General features: G+C 28.5%; 5 protein-coding genes across 8 annotated transcripts in view; 2 read left to right on the plus strand and 3 right to left on the minus strand.

The window, feature by feature from the left end:
• LOC145977457 (uncharacterized) overlaps positions 1–822 on the plus strand; it is a 67,988-nt gene extending 67,166 nt beyond the window's left edge. For both annotated transcript variants that reach the window (XM_083109474.1, XM_083109473.1), the window contains one exon: positions 352–822. In XM_083109474.1, the coding sequence (XP_082965600.1) occupies positions 352–434 (83 nt within the window). In that variant the 3' untranslated portion in view covers positions 435–822. The remainder of the gene's footprint in view (positions 1–351) is intronic.
• Positions 823–1,434: 612 nt separating this feature from the next.
• LOC145977459 (translation initiation factor eIF2 assembly protein) lies at positions 1,435–3,338 on the minus strand. Its single transcript, XM_083109476.1, has 6 exons — positions 2,953–3,338; positions 2,755–2,859; positions 2,190–2,412; positions 1,948–2,070; positions 1,624–1,883; positions 1,435–1,525 (listed from the first exon to the last, which is right to left on the minus strand). Exons 1-6 carry the CDS (start codon positions 3,160–3,162, stop codon positions 1,469–1,471), a joined length of 978 nt encoding a protein of 325 aa, XP_082965602.1. The 5' UTR covers positions 3,163–3,338; the 3' UTR covers positions 1,435–1,468.
• Positions 3,339–3,631: 293 nt separating this feature from the next.
• Rep (Rab escort protein) lies at positions 3,632–9,377 on the plus strand. Its single transcript, XM_083109475.1, has 11 exons — positions 3,632–3,984; positions 4,091–4,157; positions 4,671–4,862; positions 4,954–5,140; positions 5,223–5,460; positions 5,550–5,772; positions 5,857–6,063; positions 6,194–6,318; positions 6,395–6,558; positions 6,690–6,860; positions 6,967–9,377. The coding sequence occupies exons 1-11, from the start codon at positions 3,936–3,938 to the stop codon at positions 7,138–7,140; spliced, it is 1,797 nt and encodes a 598-aa protein (XP_082965601.1). The 5' UTR covers positions 3,632–3,935; the 3' UTR covers positions 7,141–9,377.
• Positions 8,627–11,139, minus strand: LOC145977461 (uncharacterized). Of its 3 annotated transcripts, none has more exons than XM_083109477.1 (2): positions 11,012–11,139; positions 8,627–10,700 (listed from the first exon to the last, which is right to left on the minus strand). In XM_083109477.1, the coding sequence occupies exon 2, from the start codon at positions 10,654–10,656 to the stop codon at positions 9,925–9,927; it is 732 nt and encodes a 243-aa protein (XP_082965603.1). In that variant the 5' UTR covers positions 10,657–10,700; positions 11,012–11,139; the 3' UTR covers positions 8,627–9,924. The 3 variants fall into 3 exon arrangements, with proteins under 3 accessions (XP_082965603.1, XP_082965604.1, XP_082965605.1); XM_083109478.1 differs by having other exon boundaries at positions 10,924–11,073; XM_083109479.1 differs by lacking the exon at positions 11,012–11,139 and adding an exon at positions 10,782–10,913.
• A 753-nt stretch (positions 11,140–11,892) lies between these two features.
• LOC145976726 (gamma-aminobutyric acid receptor subunit alpha-2) lies at positions 11,893–21,629 on the minus strand. Its single transcript, XM_083108057.1, has 11 exons — positions 21,515–21,629; positions 17,628–17,860; positions 16,736–16,803; positions 16,011–16,231; positions 15,479–15,561; positions 14,256–14,461; positions 14,042–14,129; positions 13,416–13,576; positions 12,793–12,972; positions 12,394–12,542; positions 11,893–12,138 (listed from the first exon to the last, which is right to left on the minus strand). The coding sequence occupies exons 1-11, from the start codon at positions 21,535–21,537 to the stop codon at positions 11,916–11,918; spliced, it is 1,635 nt and encodes a 544-aa protein (XP_082964183.1). The 5' UTR covers positions 21,538–21,629; the 3' UTR covers positions 11,893–11,915.
• Positions 21,630–22,554: the final 925 nt, after the last annotated feature.

Genomic DNA, 22,554 nt, shown 5'->3' on the forward strand with positions numbered 1-22,554 from the left:
TTCCATCAAACTCATTCAAACTTTAGTGCGATTAAAAGTAGTTCTCTTACTGTACAAAATTTTAAACAGCATCTATCTAGAACTTAGAATAGTTTGCACTCTTCGAATTATTTTTTTTATGTGTATATTATACCAGAGTAGAAATTTTTTCTAAAAAAATCTGTAACAGAAAATTGTAATATTATATATTTATATATATATATTGTTTTTGTGTATATTAAATATTATATGTCTACATTATAATATTGAGGGAAATGTGTTTTTTGCATTATTGCTCTCGATAAAATGTTTACAAAATTTATGTTACGAAAAATTAGAATTTAAGCATTTTTTATCCTTAATACTTTACAGAAAATGTACAGACAAAATGCGATGCGAAAAAGCTGCAGAATCGTTTTGCGGTGAAAGGTCGACTTTTAGAAATGTACCGTTGATCCACTGATGGAAGTTGTAAAATCGCACACAGCAGTAGTCGCCCTATCCTATGGATTTTATTTCTGTGGAGATTGTAAAGGAACGAAAGAGAGAGAGAAAGATGAAAATACTCCGTGGATATGACTGTACAGCGTATTAACTTGTCCGGAGATACATATATCGAGGATCCTTTTTCAAAACTGAAGTATTAAGGATTGCATATTGTACATAAACAAGACATATTTTCTATATAAGGAACGTCGCTCGGTAACAAGGCCGATGGCTCGAAAAAAATACTGCAATATTATGATAATTCTTTCAAGCGGTAGGATAGCCTTTAATCGTTTTATGTAATGTAATGATAGAAAGAGGGTCTGGCAGAATAAAAGTGAAAGTTCTGTATTTAAATATCTTGTCGGTGTATATTCATTCATATACATATACAGGTATATACACATGCATATACACACATGTCGCATCCCCAAGATGTGCGAGTGATTCAATAATTAGGAGCATTTAATTGTAATTACATAGCTCGGAGAAGCTTCGAATCGTAATTTATCGTTGCACCACGAAAATTATCGGCCTCACAAGTTAATTGATAAATTACGTCGTCTATATTATATACAGGTGATTTAAAAAAAAGAGTTCTTGTATATCGTATTGCGGGATGAAGAGTAACTGTGCAAGAGAGAATTTCAAAAGATTTGATAATTTAACAAGAATGAAGCAATTTGAACAAGTTCGATTATATCCCTCTTAGCACTCTGATGATGATCTCAAAATATGGGATTTAAACAGACTACAAATGTAATATATGGAAATTAATGAATAGAATCTATTGTGCAATTGTTTATATATTATTAAGTTGTACATTAGATATTAGTTTTTCGTTTTTCTTGAAAAAGATAAAATATATCGAGAATTTATATTTTTTCTTTTCAACTTTGTATCTCTTATAAATATATATATATATAAATAAGACAATTATAGCTGAAAGTTAGATTTCTAATATTCATATATATAAGAAAAATATTTATTATCATTATATACATCAAGTATTCTTCAAATTGTTAGCATTTTCATGCTCTTTCCGTTGACTTTCCACCTCCTAACAAAGAAAATAGAAGATTGTCGTAATTAAATATTACATCTAAAAATATAGTAAAAGAAGCTGCTAAATTTTGCAAGCGTATTTCTTTAGCATACCCTCTGAATAATGTCCAGTAATGTGACATTATCACTCGATTGGAAAAATTCGCTGATTTCTTGTGGAATGCAAAAGTGTGTAGGAGGTTTTGGTTGAATACCTATTTCCTCTCCAATAAAACGAAACTCTGGAGTATCATTAATATGATTTTGTAATTCCTCGTACGTAAAGAGCGTTCCTTTCGTAGATGATGCATTCATCGGGCCGAAATCTATTATTTTTACTTTGTCCTTTTTACGTCGTACGACATCGAAAGAATCTAAGAAACTCTATGGGTGATTATATGCATTTAAATCTTATTATTAATTTTAATGCTTACTTACAACTACATAACGGAAATCTGCCCCTGATGCGCTCTGAAAACAAGCTCTTGATGTCTGTCTGTATACTATATTTTTCTGATTCATTGGAACTGTGGTATTGCGATATATCTCTCTGACTTATAGCTACATAAAATGCAATTTGTTATAGTAAAAGTTGACTTTGTAATAACCAGCAGAAACACAAGCAGTTGATATGGAATAAAATTTAATAGTTGAAGAAAAAAGTTGAGTAGATAAATTACCAATGAGCTCATTGTCCATAACAAAGCAACGGAATTCTGTACAAGGATTGATGTCTCGCCACTGTTTCAATACTAGACAGAATGACATAGGATTCTCAGAATCTCTCAAAGATTTTATGGTGTTCAGATCCTTAGCGATTCTATCAGAACTCTTCAATAATAAATAAACTTCCTCCAAGGTTTTACATTTGAGAGTCTTTGTTGGTGCAACCCATGTTGCATCCTAGAAAATAATTATAAATAATTATAAATTAATAATTCAAATATCATATTTATAAATAATTAATACAATGCAAATATTATGAATTAAATTATAAATTAAAATGATAATTATTATGAAAATATATATCATATTAAATGGATAGTGAAAAATTTATAAATATATTGAATTATCGGATCACTTATTTTATATAACAATTCAGTTTTTACACATAAATATATATATATATAAATGCACAAATTTTTTATACTAGAAAAATAAACATTGTAAAAAAATTTAATTTTTTTTTTGAAAATAAGTCATTCAATCGCAACAAATAATAATATATAGTGAAAGCTAACTTACCGCAGGTGAACTCCAATTGGTTTTAATGAATATTGCATCATATTCATCTAATACATCTTGTATTTTTTTACTGAATTCAGGAAATGTTGGTTGATAGTCCGTTTCCTACAATAATTAAGATTATTTTATAAATTAGATTGTCTCTAATTAGAATTCCATCATTACGTGTACATGAATTTTTCAAATAAAAAATAACACCTCTTCTTCACTGGTCACCGGTGAACCATCAGTCCATTCGGAATTCTCTGCTAACGATCTCACCGCTTCGATAGGCATCATAAATGCGTCATGCTCCAAGTACTTTAAGACATCATCAGGAATGTCGAGGATCGTAGCTTCCAAGGAATCTTTTTTAAATGTTGGATACCAGCAAGAGAAGGAACATTCCGGTTTTAAATCACTCACCATCTTCTCGAAGGTTTCTATAAATATTTATATTTACACAAATACTTTATCGTACTTTATTAAGGACTTTCATAGAATTCTCATAAAATGACAAGTGCTTTAACTTTCTCTAAAATTTAAAGTCTCAAGAAAATAAAGTGAGATACGTAAACCTATCATTTATCAGAATTCAAACCACGAAAGCAAGAAAACAACTAGAAGGAGCACCATGTTAGACAAGAAGCTCCGTCTACGAAGTTCGAATCATTTGACCAACCAATCAGAACAAAGAAATCTTTGTTTCTTTCGTTCTGATTGGTCAATCGATTCGAAACTTTCGTAATGTCAAACGGAACGTAAGAGAGATAAACGAAGAAAAGAACAAAGTAGCGAATCTATGTCGCGAAAATAAATCGTGTTGATGAAAACGGGCATCTAACGTCAATGTGTCCGCGACAGCTGGCACAAGCGAGACGGCGAATTAACGATCTCTCTCCCTCTCTCCCCCTCCCCCTCCTACGACCCCGTTCTTCCTGTCATTGCCTGGCGTAGTATCGCACCGTTCTGTCAAACTTGGAACAAAAAGGGGTGAAAGCCCGTGAGTTGCGAGCGAGTGAAAGTTTGTGTGCAGGGTGGGGCCTCTTTTGTGGGAATTTCGTTGGTATTGCGATCGCCGAGGAAGATGAATTGATCGGCCCACGTCTGTCGCACTAGTATCGTCGAATTTTACATCTTTTACACCCGATTTATCGCCCGTAAATTCGATCGACTCCGAGACAGCTGCGGGGAGGACAGCCATGGAGGACGACTTGCCGACCGAATACGATGTGGTCGTCGTAGGAACAGGTATTGATTTTTATCAATACGAGAGAAAGAAAGGAATCGTCCCGTATTCGCCGGGAAACGAAATTTTCCGTCAATAATCAACTCTCGCTATCATGATTCCCGACAGGTATGACAGAGTCCATCGTCGCCGCGGCAGCAAGCAGAATCGGCAAAAAGGTTCTGCACCTGGACAGGTAATGCCCGGCCGGCACTTATTTTTTTCTATCTCCTGCATCGTTAATTATTATCAATTTATATATATTCAATATATGTAATTGTAAAAAGACGATTAATATGTTCATTGTCTTATTAAATACTAGAAAATGTCAAAATTATGAAAGAATTATGCTATTAACATATCATTAATTGCATGTTATAATTTTATAATTAAATATTAAATATTTTTTTAAAATATAAAAGAAAAAATATATATATATACTATACATATATATTTATTTATTAATATGTAAGTATACCTAAAAAATTAAATATAGAAAAGATAAAGTAATTTTATTCATATATTTGAAAAAATAAAAAAATCTTAATCTCTTTTATCTTGAATTTTTATCATTTTATTGCCAAAGATAAAGAGATCTATACACATTTCTTGGAATGATGTTGATTATCACTTATTTTATCACTAAGATAATACGAAAGATAAACTATACAAAAGTTATATACTAACCAAGTATTATTTCTTAATTTAGCAACGAATATTATGGAGGTCTTTGGGCTACATTTAACTTTGATGGCTTACAAAAATGGATAGAAGATTTAAAAACAGCTAAGAATAACATTAGAAATATAAATGTTGATTTAGAAGAGGGTGAAAAATTTTTAAAGGCTAGTGATCAATATTCTACGGTTGAGAATATCGGAGAAACTTGGTATATTTACAAGTAAGAAGTGAACATATAATTACATTAATTGCTTGTGATGATTTTTAAATTAAATTAATCCAATTAAAGTTTTTTTTTTATTTCTGCATAGTGATGCAGATTTACCTGATGTTTCCTGGAAAGATACTCAGACTGAGATTTCTGGAGATAGCGCCGCAGCCGAAAGCGCGGAAAAGACTGATCAGGACAAGGTTGACAAGAAGGAAAATGTGAAACAATGGAGCATAGACCGTATAAAAAAAGAATACAGAAGATTTAATATTGATCTGGCACCTAAAGTAAAATTGTTATACATGTGTAACAAAACAAGAGAATACATATATATATTTATTTTCAATATTTAATATATTTTTATTACAGTTACTATTTGCCCGTGGCGAATTAGTAGAACTATTAATTTCTAGCAACATTGCACGTTATGCCGAATTTCGTGCAGTTTCTAGAGTTGCCACTTATATGGATGGTAAACTTACGCAAGTCCCTTGCTCTCGAGCTGATGTATTTGCGAATAAAACTGTTAGCGTAGTGGAGAAGAGAATGTTGATGCAACTTTTGACATCTTGCATGGAACAAGGAGCCGATAGTCCAGAGTTTGATGGTATGTAATATGAAGGTGTTAAGTAGTTTCTTGACTTATTTCATTTCTGGTTTAATCTGGATCTATAATCTATCTCATTTACTTTTTAGGTTTTCGTGATAAAACATTCTTAGAATATCTTAATACGAAAAATCTTACACCTATAGTACAGCATTATGTTGTACAAGCTATTGCAATGGCAACGGATAAAACATCATGTAGAGATGGTGTTAATCGTACGAAACATTTTCTCAACAGTCTTGGACGTTATGGAAATACACCCTTTTTATGGCCTATGTATGGAAGCGGAGAGCTGCCTCAGTGCTTTTGCAGGTACATTTTATGAAGATGTCAAACTTTTTTTACTAATAATTGACTATAATGTTGTAAAAATAATTTTTTTCTGTATTATTTTAGACTATGTGCAGTCTTTGGTGGAGTTTATTGTTTAAAAAGACAATTAGATGGTGTGGTAGTTAATGAGGATAAATGCAAAGCTATTATTACTGGGAAACAGCGATTAGCTTTGGAGCATTTAGTTGTAGGGCAAGGACACTTGCCACCGGAGATTGTAGCCTCCGAGGGAAAAAATCAAATATCACGCGGAATTTTTGTCACTGATAGGTATTTCCTACACTTTTTATACAGTTTAAGAGCGAATTTTTATACAGTTTAAAAAAATTATGTATAATATTACACATATATATATACGCGCACATAATACATTTTATTAGATGTTATTTATTTTTTGCAGGTCAATTATGCAAGGCGAAAAAGAAAGTCTAACTCTTTTGTACTATCCACCAGAAGAACAAGGCCAAGAACCTGTTACGCTAATTGAATTGGGACCATCCACCAATGCTTGCCCTCAAGGATTATGTATGTATAAAATTAATGTGAATACATTTTAGAATTGCTTTGTGTTGATATCATGTTTTTTCTTTCTTTTCCCTAGTCATGGTTCATATGACATGTAAACGTACTAAGAATGCAAAGGAAGATTTGGCATATGTCGTGAATAAATTCCTAAGAGCTGAACCACTTTATTCCACCAATGCTGTACGTAATTTATCTGATTCTCATACCCAGACGGTCTCTCCTGATAAACGACATCTTCAGGTAATAAAAAAATTTATACATACATACACACACACACACACACACGTGTGTGTGTGTGTGTGTGTTTTATTTACTTATTAAAAATAAGACTATAATATGTTTAATCGGTTTTTTTTTAATAATTATATTAGATTGACCAACAAGAAAAGGAAGAAAGTGAATATCCACTACCTCAAGTATTATGGTCCTTATATTTGAATTTACCTGCAAGCGATATTAAATTAAGCAACTCTGCGCCGAGTAACATACACTTATGTTCTGGGCCAGATCTTGAACTCGATTTCGACTTTGCTGTGAATCAGGTATAATAATCTGCTAAGAATAAAATCTTATACAGTGTAATATAATAATATAATATATTCTCTTATTATTTAAAATTGTATTAAATATCCTTTTTTTTATTCCCAGGCGAAGAGTATTTTTGAGTCTATGTATCCAGATGAAGATTTCTTACCGCGTGCACCTGATCCAGAGGAAATCGTTTTGGAAGGCGATGAAACACCAGGCCCAAAATTCGAAGGTGGTGAACCTGCAGAAGGTGAAGAGAAACAAGACATCGAAAAGGCCGAAAAAGAAGAATGAATAATTATCATACAATGCTTTTGCGTCTTCAATATCGAAGAAAAAATGAGGCTTTTGCGCCTTTAGTGTCTTTTATCTTTATCGTTACTGCATTTCCTTATAAAACATATAAAATTAAACATATTTAAAAAAAAAAGAAAAATTACAACCATGAGATACCATATGGCAGTAATAACGAGGAGAAATTTCATGATATTTATCTTTGAATCTATATACGTTATTTTTCGTGTATTTAAAATATTTTCATCATTGAATTGCGTATCTCCGATTTATCTCACACCAATATAGATAATTTTCGCATTTCACATTTAATTCATAATATAAGAAGTTAGTATTATGCTTTTGCAAGGACACAGACTCGTTAGAAGAGCACAAATGCGTTTATCAAAGTAAATATAAATTTACCATGTATTTATTAGGTCTTAATGTTATTCATTTTATTTATATAAATAATTTTTTTATGCAATTGAATATTATATAGAAAAAATTCAGATGCATTTTGAAATTTACTCTAAGTAGACGTAGCACTCGTAATCATTAGATTCAAGATAAACATACCCTATAGATCACATAACGGCAGAAATAAAAATACAAAAATATGGCGTCACGCTTTTATACTTCAATAGATATTAATGGTACACTGCAATTATATATAATATATTGTATGTGCACGAGTCATTTAGATAATCGTCATTATATATTGAGATTGTTAGTTTGTATTATGTGCATTATACAAATGAATATGTTATCTTCAATGCACTTGTCTCGATATATCTGTAATAAACGTGAAAAAAGTGCGCAATTTAAACTCGGTTGAAATGAATAATTTATTAACAGTTTAGTGCACAATTGTCATTCTTAATGCATTATGTTATAATAAATAATTTTTTCAGTAATTTTATATCAAACAAAAGAAGGAAAAAAGAAAAACATCGATTATTTTATCTAATTTATATTTATGTATATAATTATGAACGTGGTTGTACTCATCCAACGTGTTTGTGGGTTAAATAAGATCACAATTTAAAATGATTTTTAGATTTATTTTCAAACATAAATCATCTTAGTCTACTATTTATATATCCTATAATTTAATTTTATAAGGAAGCAATTAATGTTTTATTTATTTTAAAATTCTCCTCTGTATAACAAATTATATACATATAATGTAAAATTTCACAGTATAATAACTATCAATATAGCATTTTCTTTTCTTTATTAAAAGAATTCGTGGCTGTGAGAAATAGCATTTTATTTTGTTATTTTAATACTTAAACTTATTTTAAAAGCTCTGAGCACAAATGTAAACTCATCATTTTTTGAGACATATACGAGCTTTAAAACTCAACCAATAAACAATTTTACTTTTTATTTTAGTACCATAATATTAATCATATGCACTGATACTAAAATTAAATATACAAAAACTAAAGTTAATCACTTTGATTTTTGAGAAGCTCACATATTCTTTTTTATTTTCTAGATATACTTATCTTTCCCTTATCATATATTTTCATAAGATTACAAAAAATTAATTTATATTATAAATCTTACAAATATATAAGTATATTAGTGGCTGCGTTCAGTAGAAAAAGCTGCTTTACAACTGTTGTAAAATTTGTGAATCTAGTTGGCATATGTTCCTAATTTTGGCTGAATCTAAGAGCATACGTTAATCAGAACAATTGCAAAGTAGCTTTTTCTGCTGAAAGCAAGAGCCACTTATTATTGCTCTTTATCTATTATTTAATAATACAATAAAAATTAATGAACATAAATATAAATTTTTAAAGGGATAATTATGGGATATTGTGTTGCGTATGCAAATAGCATTTTTAATAAATTAACTTCTTTGTAATATACCCTTGTTTACAATGTTGCACTACATAAATGTTACATTTAATTATAGAGCATCTTTTTACAAAACTATATACTGCTTTCATAAACATAAATGTTTTTATTTATGCACATATTAGTTCCTATTAAGCTAATTCTATATTCAAAAAACTAATAGATTGTCATAAAAAATTGTATGAACTAATACAATTTTCGTCGATTATATGTACAGTTGTAATAAAACTTATATTTTTTGTTCCTTTTTCGATATATATAGATAGTTCGCTACATTTTTAATATCAATTTTATAACACATAATGCAAATTGCAATCAAGATCTAAAATGTAAGAGCACATATACAGAATCATTACAAATGTATAAAGATATATAATTCAATTTAATTTAGCATGAGTGCTCTTTCTATCCATGAATATTCTTCCCCTTTATTTCTTATTAAAATAAACCATGATTTATGATTTTAAAAGAATATTTGTATTTAACATTTCTTATATGTGATATTAAAAGAAAAAGGATTTTTAAGATTTAGAATAGAGAGTATTCATTAAGTTTCATATATATATATATATATATATATATATATATATATATATATATATGTATATGTATATAACAGTAATTTTTAATTATATGTCAATATTTCAGAAAAGAAGTTTACAATAAGAAAAAAATATCATATAAATATGTCCTTTAAATTTTATTCAAGTTGTAATAATTTAAAGAAAATGCTATATATATATATATATATATATATATATATATATGATGATACTTATATCAACTTTTCATATACATATATAATATCAATATTATTATATCATTTTTTCAAATTATATATTTAATTATTTTCTACATAAAATCTGACATATAATAAAAAAACTGCACAAATTCCAACTTGATAACAACAGATTGTCAGTTTTCAAAATTTAATCAGCCTTTGATCTGCAATCCAGAATACTTTACCTCTGCCATAGTAACAATTTTACAGATCTGCATTTTAATATCTGCTTGTACTTCTCTAGGCAAATTCAGTACAGTCTGTGCCATACTTGCAAAAAATAATTCGATACTACTCTTATGAGATATAGATGTTATCTTAGTACTACGCAAGTTTTTACCATTAGCCATAGCGTTCAAATTTGCATTTTTATTAATTTTGCATTCCTTAATTGTTGGCATAATATTTCCAGTATCACCATTATCTGCTCTAATGCAATGATTTGTTTTGTTGGAATTATCCAAAATTTTATTCTTACTTGGCACAGTCACATTTGATGTTAAAGTAGGCATATTTAGCATAGATGGTATTCCAAATGATTTATGTCTTAATGGGGCACCAGGTGGTAAAGGTTTTGGTCGTATAGGGCGGAAGCGGTCTTTCCACAATGCTAATTTTAAGTCTGTCGTGGAATAATTTAGTTTTGATGTTGAAGATTGCAACTTTGTGAGATCTAATGACTTTTTGCTGCGTCTCCCTCTACGTTTTGGCAAAACAGTAGTATATTCCTCTATCGGAGGAGTCAAATCAACTGTTAGAGTTTCAGTGTCAAAATTTTGTTCACATTTCATCAACTCGACTTTCACAATATTCTGATCAATTTCTTCCAATGCTTCATTACAAACTACTTTGCCATTATCTTCCATCTTTTGATTATTGCACATTAAACTTTACATTAAAATCATCTGGTTTCTTCTTATTTCTGACACTATAACAAAAAACATTATATTGAAAAATATAACTTTTAAATAAATAAATTATATTAATTAAGAACAAGATTTTTTCATACATGCGTTAACTTTCAAATACACACTCATATATTATATTTTGCATAATTTTTAATATATTAGTTTTAATTAATGTTAACAAAATTTAATTAATAATAATAAAATTTTTTTGTCACTAATTAAATCATCTTTCCAAATAATTACTTTTTAATATAAAAAAATAATACATTTTTTTATATTTTATTTTTGTAAAGGGATAAGAAAAAATTTTTAATCCTTTTATAGAACGTACTTAGAAAAAATTTTCATTTCTATCTTTTACAACTGTTCGAAAGAGTAACTTTTTAGAATCTTATTATTTATTCACACACAAATACGATGTTCTGAAATCAGACTTGCCAACTTGTTAAAAGAAGAAGCATAGAGAAAAGCCAGAAAGGCTGGCACACAGGACACAACATATCTATACTATACATATAGGCTGCGGTCAAGGAGACGCTAAAGATGCTTTGGAGCGTTTGATTGACCAATCAGGATAAAAGGAGTAAAGATTTCTTTAACCTGATTGGTCAATCAAACGCTTCAAAGCATCTTCAGTGTCTCTTTGACCGCAGCCATAATATAGATGCTGTGGACTGGCATTACATTGGCCGTATTCAGCAGACTCAACAGTTGGGCAACATTACTAGATTTTCCGATGTAATTCGACGCTGATTGGTCGGACCTGAAAGTAGAAACCAATCATGTTCGATTGCTACTTAGCGGTTGAGTCCGCTGAATGCGGCCATTGATTGCATGTATGTATGTATAACAGTTTGTTGGACGCACTGATTGGCTATCGAAGGTGGACTATTTCTCGTGTCCCAAAAGTTTCTTGCAATAGCAGTCAATCAATACATTCAACAAAACTTGTTATATATACAACGAATATAAAAGCACTACAAATATCGATGTTAATAATTTGCATATATCAATGTGATGCATATTATAGAAATATATAATATGTTAATTGAATATAATATATATAATATATCAATCCATTATATTAATTTAATTTAAGAAATTCAATTTATGAACAAAAGTTAGAATATTCTACTACGTTATGATTTCTCCGATTCGTAATGTATGTATGTAATGTATGTATATACATATACATACATACTATTTATGGTTCATTGACGTTTGTCCAAATTTCGTTAGTGAGAGATTGATGTTATCGATCGAATCGGTGGGTCCTGCCATTTAAATTCCTCTTGATAGGTAACGTAAACTACCCAGTAGCAAACGTTAAGTACACCAAAAGAAGCGGGAAAGACTATTCGCGCAACTCTGTCGATGTAAGACACACTATTTATATGTCTCGATATACGATCACCACATTTTCGATAGCTACTGGTTACTTCCCGTTGTCGACGGCGTCTGTAACATTCAATATTAATTATAACATATCTCATGTTTATTATGAATATATATTTATATATATTAATACAAATAATAGAAATAATAGAAATACATGTTAACTATTTATAATAATGTATGTATCTAATTAAATTATATATAGAGCAATTGTTTCCTGCAAGCATTATTATAAATCATTCAAATCATTATAAATAAGCATTATTATAAATAATTCAAAATACGAACATATTTTTCTGCACAGGCAATAATGCATACCTGAAAGCATCATCTCCTGCTAAGCAATAAAGAAACTGTCGCCATAATGGTAAAATAAACTCAGTTTGTGTTTGCCTTTCCATCGTCGATGGCTTTGAAGAAACGGCGACTGTGATGGATCGACAGGAATCTTCATAAGCGACTCCATCCTGCCGAAAGCAAAATTTGAATATATTAATAGAACATTACAAGATGCGCCCTATCTAGTTCCTTCTATTATGTAATATAATCCAAAAAAAAAATATTATATATATAAGAAAAAAAAGAATTATTGCAATAACAACGAATTCTTTAAGTAATTCTTTAAACTTGTCAAATATTTGATCGTCACTGTCACTGCCACCGCCATTACCGTGTTTCAAAAAAATATAATAATTTTTATTGATATTTCCAACTTACGCTATATATTGTAGATATAAGAGACCCACGTCTTCTGGTACTCGTGTCACCGATTTCCGGATGAACAGTCTGAGGACTGCAAGAAATTATTGTGCCAAATGGATCCTCGAATTCTTCATTCGTAATGTCTTCCCAATCTTCCCATTCTTCATCATCCAACGGAATCTCGCCGCTACCAATCTGCAAATTAATAAATTACATGCATTAAGTTAATATAATAGTCTTTTTATATAAGGCAATATTTACATAAAACGTATTTATATAAGGCAAATATATATGTAGATTTTTTTTATAAAAATCAATTTTTTTCAATGTTATTCTATACAAAAAGATATTAAAATAGAAAAATATAAAAAATATTAAAATAAATTATTTATATATGTATATAATATTGTGGTATAAAATATACATAAAATATGAAATATGTAAAATATTCTATCTTAATGATTTTATATTATTTTATTATTAATTTTATAATTGTTTTATAAATGCTTTCATAATATTTAATTTCCAAAATATTTAATTTCATTGATCATAATTGGAAATTTAGTATACATATCTTCTCCTCCTTATTAAGAATACAATTAGATATTTGAAATATCGCAATTGTACAATATTATCACCTTCGTGAAATAATGAACACCAGCAAATTCCAAAAGAGTAGCGATGCAATAACCGAAACTCATTAAGAGAAACCAATCTAAAGCGGTAGCATATCTAACTTTCGGCAAATCTGTCCTGGAATCGAGGCTTATCGTTGATAGCGTCAAGACGGTAGTGATACCTGTAAAATTTATAATACAGTATTATCTATGAAAATTTGGACGTTGTAAATATAGTATATTTAAAACCTATGAAATTTTCAAAATCTATAAAAGAAGAAAGAGAGAAGAAGATAAAAAAGTAGTAAAAATAATAAAAACAAACTTACAATTAAACAAACTTACAATTTTCTTTATAATAAGCAAAAAATGCAAATGTGAATCAAAAATAATCATATCAAATATATAAGTCATATTTATATGATTTCTTCGAATATCTGCATTGAAAGAAAGTTAAAAGATTTCAAAAACTTAAATAAGACATGATTGAATTGATTAATATAACTTTTGACAATTTTTAATTTTATATTATATATAAAAATATATATTATTTTAGACAATATTAAAATAAACTTGAAATAATTATATATATATCGCTAGAAATCGAATAGAAAAAAAGTTTCAAAGATTCATTTTAAAGAACATACCTAAACCTACTCGATCGCTTGTTGCCTCACGATGAATCCAAAAAGATACCCAACTCAATACAACTATCAAAACACATGGTACATAAACCTGTCCATATATAAAATCTTTTTATTTTTATATATATTTTATTAATTGGTGTAGAGCAAAAAGATAACTTATTGTTATAGGTAAACATTTTTTTATGGTAATCACTTATAATTTGCGCATGCTTACTTGTATAAGAAAGTATCCGGTATGTCGTTGCAAATTGAAAGATACTTGCAATACCGAAAACTCGCCCTCGCGACGAACAAATGTGAGATTTCTGTACGGTGAGCTCATTAAATCGAATTGCGAAAGCGCCATTCCAGGCACAAAATTAACCGATGAACCTTCTTCTTCTTGCCATTCGTAAACCAGTTGTCCCGATGTGTACGCATCTAATAAATACATGAGTAATATTATTACGCAAGAAATGTAAGCGAATACATAGAGAGAAGCCAATATGAAAGATCCTTTAACTTAAACATTGTAGTGTTCGATATAATATTTATTGATAAAACATCATTTTTTTAAATTTATTCTTAGCAATGCAATTAATTGTGATCTTTCAAACCTTCCTCTTAATTAAAGAAAATTGTTTCAATAAAATATATAGAAATATATAAGAAAAATCAAAAAGATTCGTATTTATTTTAATAATATTTAAATAATATCATTATATAAAAATATTTCATTACAATATTTCATTCAATTTAGCTTAAATATTTAATAAACAAACAATCTAATAATAATTAGTGTATCAAATATATGGTACTTTATATTTAAATATATATCAATCTCAAACAACCAAAAAGATATATTCTTGACTAATATATATTCTTGTATAACATTTGATTCAAAAATTTCTTCGCTATCTGAATATCAATATTTTAAATCACGGCTCTCGATTTGAAAAAGTTCGACGCTCTCTTATGATAATAAATTCTGATATTACATCGCATGATGGTCCTCGGTGCCAGCTGTTGTGACAGAAGGTGGGACCACCAGGGACACTGTAAAGCCGAAATGTAAAGGAATATCGAATTTATTGCAATCATAACTTCGGCGTAGACGCTCTCGAACGCTCACCGAAAGCTAATATGAATGGACATTATGTGAGAAGCAACATAATATGAGATGTGCGATAGAATATGAGTAAAGTGTTATCTTTCCTAGTTTCATTACGTTTCTATCAAGTTCAAATTCAATTTAGTGACAATGCATAAAAATATTTTGTATTAGCCAAACATTTGTAAATTGTAACTTAAAAAATTAAAAGGAAAAGCCGCAATATTATCGATCGAGAAAAAGATTGTCTAATAATTTTTTTATTCTATATAATTAAAATTTTTTATATTCTCCACACTTTTCCTAAGATACTAAATAGTTATTTTGTTTGAAAAATTGATACGTACAGCTTCCCATTATCAATGGACAAGATTGTCGATCCATAGGAAAGTTTCTCAACTCCATAGGACATTTAGCCTTGATAGTAAGCCTGCACAAGACAATACTTTAAACTACTAAAAAAGCGGATTTTAAAAAAAATTTTGCGACATTGATGTATAACAATTTGTATATTGTGCAATTTCGCATTATATAAAATTGAACGATATTAATATTTAGAAATTTGCATGTCTGATCTTTTTGTTATTTAATTTTACATTATTATTTTCTTGTCATATAACATGGATGTGCTTTTTCAAAATATAAAAATTTATTTACAAAAATTTAATTTATCTATTATAATTATTTTGAGAGCAAAAAATTAGTATTACATTTTTTTATGGAAAAAAAAATATATATATATCAAATTTATAATTAAATTTTTTTATCTGTTGATCGCGTGCATGCAATGACGCAAAAAAAAAATCCGAAAATATCTAATTAGAATTGACGAAATCGCGCGATTTAATATTTAATGCGTAAATTCATAGGCAGACAGACCTCATCGAATACAATATATCACCGTCCTGGGAGATCCTTAACAATTTGTTCGGTACGGTGATCGTATGTACGTAACTATGCTTGCCATTGTAAAAGTAAGTATCAGGTCGCCAGATTCTCTCGAGCATTTTGATGCTGAGGCTGAGAGATTTGATTGGACCCAGAAAACTCAAACGCGAATCACGCCATGATTGTCGGAAGTAGCAATCCATCGAATAATCCTGGCGGAATAATTTTCAATACGATTAGATTCGCTATCGAATAGGAATTTATCTATTAGAAAGCATAGGATGCACGTAACAATAAATGACTGATTAAAGAATATTACTATATAATCTAATTTTTATAATAAATTTATATGTATCTCTCAAATATGTGTGTGTGTTGCATCTCTCACAGATTTTTAATTTTATTGTTTATATTATTAATGCTGTTAACATTTTATGTTAAAAATGTATACTGTCTAAGAGTATACATTTAGAATAAGATTAATTATGAAAAGATTTAGAGTAAGATTAATAATGAAAAGGGATAGTAAAATAATGATATTATCTAAAGATCATTAGTTGTGGTAAATAATTAATCCTCAACTTTTAATACATAATTATACAAATATTTTATGGGATACAACATATTTATGTTATTTTATATGTGATTGCAAAAAAGACATTAAGAAAAACAAATTTAATGCAATATCTTTCCTAATAAAAAATTCCGAAACTTACCATATCGAGCTCGGACACTGGACCCATACTCCTAATTAGGATATTTGTTTTTACCACTGTGGGCATGCCTGAAAAAATATATGATATAACTAATATTAAAACTTTGATATACATTCATAATTTCTAAAATGTCAATATTAGCATTTTAAAGAAAATTTAGAATAATATAGCTTTTTAAAAAGAACAATAATATTATCATAATTATAAATAATTCTATTCAGATTATTAATTAGGAATAAAAATTATATCATATCAAACTATCTCCCTGAGTTCTTTGGAATTTAATTATCTTCCAATATTTTCCGTAATAGACTCTGCAATTAGCGCAAGTATCGAACATAATGCACAAATGCAATTTCAATGTTCCAATGACCGCAATACAACATCATTTGTCACAATCGTAATATTAATATCAATATTGACTATATGCATATGCTTGTATTCTATTTCGTATTATTTACTGATTCAATTCTTTAAAAAAATAGATTTTTTAAATTTAAATATTAACGAGGAGAGTAAAATATATTATATAATATAAATATATTATAAATATATTAAAAATATTAATAATTATAAATATATTATTAATATATTATAAATAATAATACATATTATATATAATAAATTTCCAAAAGGTATATCTATTAACAAAAAAAAATAGCAAAAAATAATATGTATGTAAATTTGTATTTACTGAAAAAGTTTTTTTACATGTATATTTTCTTAAACAAATGTTCTGCATAAATCTAAAGAAAAAAATATGACATTTTGTCTGATTATTTATATGCATTATTTTAATAAGTTTCGGATGAGAAAAAAAGATTACCGAAAACTAATTGCAATTGTATTATAGAAAAAATTCCGCACACACATCTCTCCTAATTTATTTTACCTTTATCATGCGTAGGCAGTTGACTATTTTCGTAATTCATCAATAGATTCTCGAGGACCATGGTGATGTTCTTCGAGACAATATCGTTCACGGTAGCCCTAGGTATCCTGCTGTCGACCGTCAATATCGATTCCAACGATCTGGACGACGACGATGCAAAATTCGATGTTGCTTTGATTTCAAATGCGTAAAAACGATACTTGCACACAGTGAGTGACACGAGAACGACGAAGCTACGCACATAATGCATAGGTTACTTTATCGGTGATGAGACTTGTAATATTATTATCTTTACATAGAATTTATATAGAATCTTCACACAGAATTAAACGGTATCGCGCAAAACAGATTGAATTTGAATGTTGCATTTATGATGCATGGAATTATATTAAAAGTCGCTTATATTCTCCTGTACATAATTGATGGGTTACCCCTCCTCCCAAAAGATCTAAATTTCATATTTTATTAAAAAAATTAAATTTATCTATTTTAATAAAAATTTAATTTACTTATTAAAATTTAATTTACCCGATTTAAAGGAAATATTACTGACAATGGAATTTTTGCATTTTCAAGAGAAAATTCTGTTAATTAATATAATAATGTTATACATATATACATATTGATAATTAAATTATACAAATTAGAAGTTTATTAAAGTAAAAAAAATGTTTTTAAAAACCCATTTTTTTACTTGATTGTGTAATAAAATAAATTATTATATATATTTATTCAAATTTTTAATATAATTGTTAATTATGTTGAAATTATAAATGAATAAAAAGACATCTATACAAACAAATAAATACAAAATATAATTTTTTAAATATTTGAAATTAACGAATTGAAACAAAATATTTGAAGTAGACGGATTAGAAAGATATATCACGTACATGATAACATTTAAAAAATTGTAAATGGAATATATAATATATATTTTAGTAAGGATTGATAATATTATATTCAGCATTATAAATTAGTCTTAAATGTCGATAATTGAAATTCATTAAGTATTCCAGTGGGCATGAGTGCATTTTTACGATCGTGTAAATGAAATCGATCATCGTAGCTGCTCGATTAGCCTCTAAAATTGATATTCTATCTTATCGAGAGAAATTCATCCCAAGCCATATCGATTATGCATGTATTTTAATCCTAAAGAGAACTAGTTAATACCCGTCCTCAGTTTCAAATTTTTATAATATCTCCGTTGTAATATGAGAACATTCCTTTACATAATTAATATACCGCGTGCAATATTTTTTAAATTGTTCACATGAGAGTTCACAGAAAATTTAACTTTGCATATAATATTTCCAATTTTTTACAACCTAATGAGATATAAATCAAATATATATTACTTGCATTCATATTTATTCCTATTTATATATGTATAATATCTTTTGCTTTTAAATTATATTTCTATTCTTTTATATTTGTATACAAATAAAAATCATCCCATATACAATTAAATAGAGCAATACATCTTATATCTATTTATCTATTTTTAATCACTCGAAAAGATCGTGCACTGAGTTTTTCGTCGATTTTCACTCGAAAACTCGAAAGATGCGCACAATATTCAAAACTTCTCGAATAGTCTAACATGACATAATGACGACATTAATGTTACAAAGATATTACAAGGAGTTATGTGGAGCATGCTCTTTCTCTCGCTCATCTCTATTGTCCACATTCCCTGTCGTCCTTTCGACATAGCCACCACGAAATAGCATCGTCCACGTGCCAGAACTTTCATGCAGGGATCAAAATATTTCTCTGTGCAGGAGATAAGCTGCAGTTCGCAACACATATGTGAAGATATTCGCCTGCTAATTGTTGCATAGCGGAATTTTATTGCGGATGATATCTTCCAAAATTTTTCCAAAGTTCTACAAAGTGTTTTACAACGTAATATGTAAAGAAAAATTTTGATACTGCAACATACGCACAATTTTAAGCGAGAAACTTATGACACTTTATAGAAAATCTTACAGGAAAAGAGCACATTGAGAAAAATGCACACTGAGAATAAGTTATATATGTATTTATTCGTCGTCGTCATCCGGATGTATTGATTGGATTAATAATATTATTGAATTAATAAAATAAATTTCACGGAATTACACTGATGTTATTGATTCAACATTATTTTTTTCTCAGTGCAGTGTCTTACAAATCTGATCAAATTGAATCTTGCAGATTACAGACTCCAGTAATTTTATAGGTCCGAATTTTGCATGTAAGAAGATTTAAATTCATAATATAATTATTCACCATATCATATAATTATATTCATTTTATGAAATTACGATTCACAATGTTATGACTTGATACTTTGTGTTCGTTTTAATTTTCACCATAGAGGACTCGAAATGCTGTAAAGTCGCAAAAGGAGTAAACGATGAGCATCACTTGATTTAAGGTATGAAGCGAGGCTGGAATCGCGGCGCGGCGGAAAAGAAAAGTGGACGAAAGTGCCTCTTGTCATTCGTCGATTCAGCAATATCCGTAATCCACGAGGGTTCGTATCATTGTTTCGAAAGATACGAGTAAGTTACGCCTTATTACATCACAATCTGTGTTGTGAGATTGTATGCGCATTTTACTCCTAATTTTTGGACCGTTTAAACTATATAAAATTTCGAATGATAACAATAAAACATAGACCACATTTTGTTTCATCGAAATTGGTGAAATCCTATCATAAAAAATAATCATGGGACAATAAATTTTAATCCTTCAAAATCAATCGTCAATGTAAAATAATTGTAAATAAAATAATCAAGTAATTATATCACTATATTAATTATTTCAATCGGATGACTTACAAAAAGATGTGCGTCTAGATGTTCGACGTTTATATAAATAATAACTTGTTAAATATGATTTGATTAAGTTCAAAGAATAATTAGATTTCCTGTGATGGCTGCCTTGAAATCTGCTCTTGAAATATTCAGATGCTTTTACAAGTTCCGCGATCTACGCATACGTTTATAATTGCTTAAGATGAAGTATCTTTGAGTTTCATGCGTCAGAAGCGCTGGCTTTGACATACAGCGATTAAGATTTTTATTCGTTCAAGATTCAAAACGTTTGTGAATACAAAATATAAAATAATGATTATATTAAATGAATTAAAAGCGACTAAATAACAATTAGCGGTACTATAGTTTTCCATACAAAATTATCCATACAGCATTATTCGAAAATAATTTTTTCTTCATACATTATCCGAGTTTTTAAAATAATCTTAATTAAGATACATACACATGATATTGAAAAAGGCATTATAATTATTTAATAATGATGTAAAATTATTTTTGGCAATTTATGTATCAACATATTTTAGTTATATATTTCTTTGTATAATTTCAAATTGTGTAATTAAATTAATATTATTATAAGAAGGCACAATAAAATAGGCAAAATAATTATTATAAAAATTAACATAAAAAAGCACATAAAAATTGAAAATTCTATATATATTTGATAGTTTGTCTAATATAATTGAGAGCTCTATGTACTATTGATAGCTTTATATATGTTTCAAATATATTATAAAACAATTTTTATTAATTAATAATTTTAACAATTTCTTTTTTAATTTTATGCACGCAAAAATATTAAAATCTTTATGATTTTAATATTAAATCTGTTTTATAAGATTACTTAAAAAAAAATATCTACTTCAATAATATTAAGCTCTGAAAAATTAAGCTCTAAAAAATAGCAATGCATGTACGAAAAAGAAATTTTTTGTGTGACAATATGTGCTCTCTATTATAAAATATATATAAAATAAAAATATGCATTTAAGAGATGCGTGTTCATATGTTGCAAGGCGCAATGTTTTTTTTTACATTACAAAATTACATTTTACTCACAATGATAGTTCTTTCGATGTCATCTTCGATATTGATTTAGTTGATCTTTAGTCCCACTTGAAAATTCCAAGAATGAGCTCGTACTTGTCGATGATGCCGATGAGTTTGACACTCGTCACGAGATGCTACAGGCCATTGCGGCGGCCGCGTGGATCTTTCTGCCGCGAACCCCCTAAGACGCGGACTTTCAAGCGGAGTTGCGACGCGCAAGCCCCGAAATCACGCCGTATCGTATATAGTGCTTATTATCCTTTAACGCTATGCGTGTTCGCGACTAACGCACGATAAACTTGAAATTTGAATAATTGGCAGTTTAATCAATCTTTAATCCTTTTCGCTCTCGTATATTCGTACGGTTACAAAGAATAATTTCAAAATCATAAACGTAAAGTTTATGCCATTATTACGTACTTCTATTAACTTAACAATAATTTTAAGAAAATTAAAATCGAAGATTTTAATATCGAACATTTTCATGTTATGTGTAAATTGAAGAGAAGGGTTTTTATACTCATTAAATCTTAACTATTAAATAGAAACGTTATCTTTCTCTTTTCTCCTTTTAATTTTATAATTGATATATACAAGAAGTTCAATTCAATTTTTAATAAGATTTTATTTCATAAAAAAAAGAAATAAAATTTTATTTTATATTTTAATGCACACATCATTTCTGATAATTAATGTTATTAAATCGTTTATAAGATGTCAGAAAGTAGCTACCATATTTGATTCTGAGATTATACAAAGTACACCTGCAATCAACGAGATACACGCGTCACTGCTCTCGTCAAATCACATTAAACTTCAAGCAGCTACCAAATTTAAACACGTTAATTAGGAAGTTTCCGGGCGTGTTTCTGATCGTGTCATGTTTCAGCTAAACTATGCTTTATTTAGAAGGATTGCTTTCATTTCCATTCAAGTGGAAATTATATGGAGAACAATCTAAAGCAGCAGCTCGCTAAACTGCACGAAATCTACCCGTCTTTGCAATTAAAATAATCAAAATAAATTATATATCATATATTATAAAAAAA

This window comes from Camponotus vicinus, unplaced genomic scaffold (genome assembly GCF_025532165.1).
Source record: "Camponotus vicinus isolate PSW18456_S1 unplaced genomic scaffold, iyCamVici1.0 SCAF_9, whole genome shotgun sequence".
Taxonomy (NCBI): Eukaryota; Metazoa; Arthropoda; class Insecta; order Hymenoptera; family Formicidae; genus Camponotus; species Camponotus vicinus.

Excerpts from the sequence above, each read along its gene's own strand:
- Rep (XM_083109475.1), top strand. The coding sequence starts at position 3,936 with ATGGAGGACGACTTGCCGACCGAATACGATGTGGTCGTCGTAGGAACA. Across the intron at positions 4,158-4,670 it reads AAGGTTCTGCACCTGGACAG|CAACGAATATTATGGAGGTC; the intron begins GTAATGCCCGGC and ends TTCTTAATTTAG. Across the intron at positions 4,863-4,953 it reads GAAACTTGGTATATTTACAA|TGATGCAGATTTACCTGATG; the intron begins GTAAGAAGTGAA and ends ATTTCTGCATAG.
- LOC145977459 (XM_083109476.1), bottom strand. The coding sequence starts at position 3,162 with ATGGTGAGTGATTTAAAACCGGAATGTTCCTTCTCTTGCTGGTATCCA. Across the intron at positions 1,884-1,947 it reads CAGATTTCCGTTATGTAGTT|ATTCTTTCGATGTCGTACGA; the intron begins GTAAGTAAGCAT and ends AGAGTTTCTTAG. Across the intron at positions 1,526-1,623 it reads TACTGGACATTATTCAGAGG|GAGGTGGAAAGTCAACGGAA; the intron begins GTATGCTAAAGA and ends TTTCTTTGTTAG.
- LOC145977461 (XM_083109477.1), bottom strand. The coding sequence starts at position 10,656 with ATGTGCAATAATCAAAAGATGGAAGATAATGGCAAAGTAGTTTGTAAT.
- LOC145976726 (XM_083108057.1), bottom strand. The coding sequence starts at position 21,537 with ATGACATCGAAAGAACTATCATT. Across the intron at positions 15,562-16,010 it reads GATATATTGTATTCGATGAG|GCTTACTATCAAGGCTAAAT; the intron begins GTCTGTCTGCCT and ends TGTCTTGTGCAG. Across the intron at positions 12,973-13,415 it reads GTGTTCATTATTTCACGAAG|ATTGGTAGCGGCGAGATTCC; the intron begins GTGATAATATTG and ends ATTAATTTGCAG.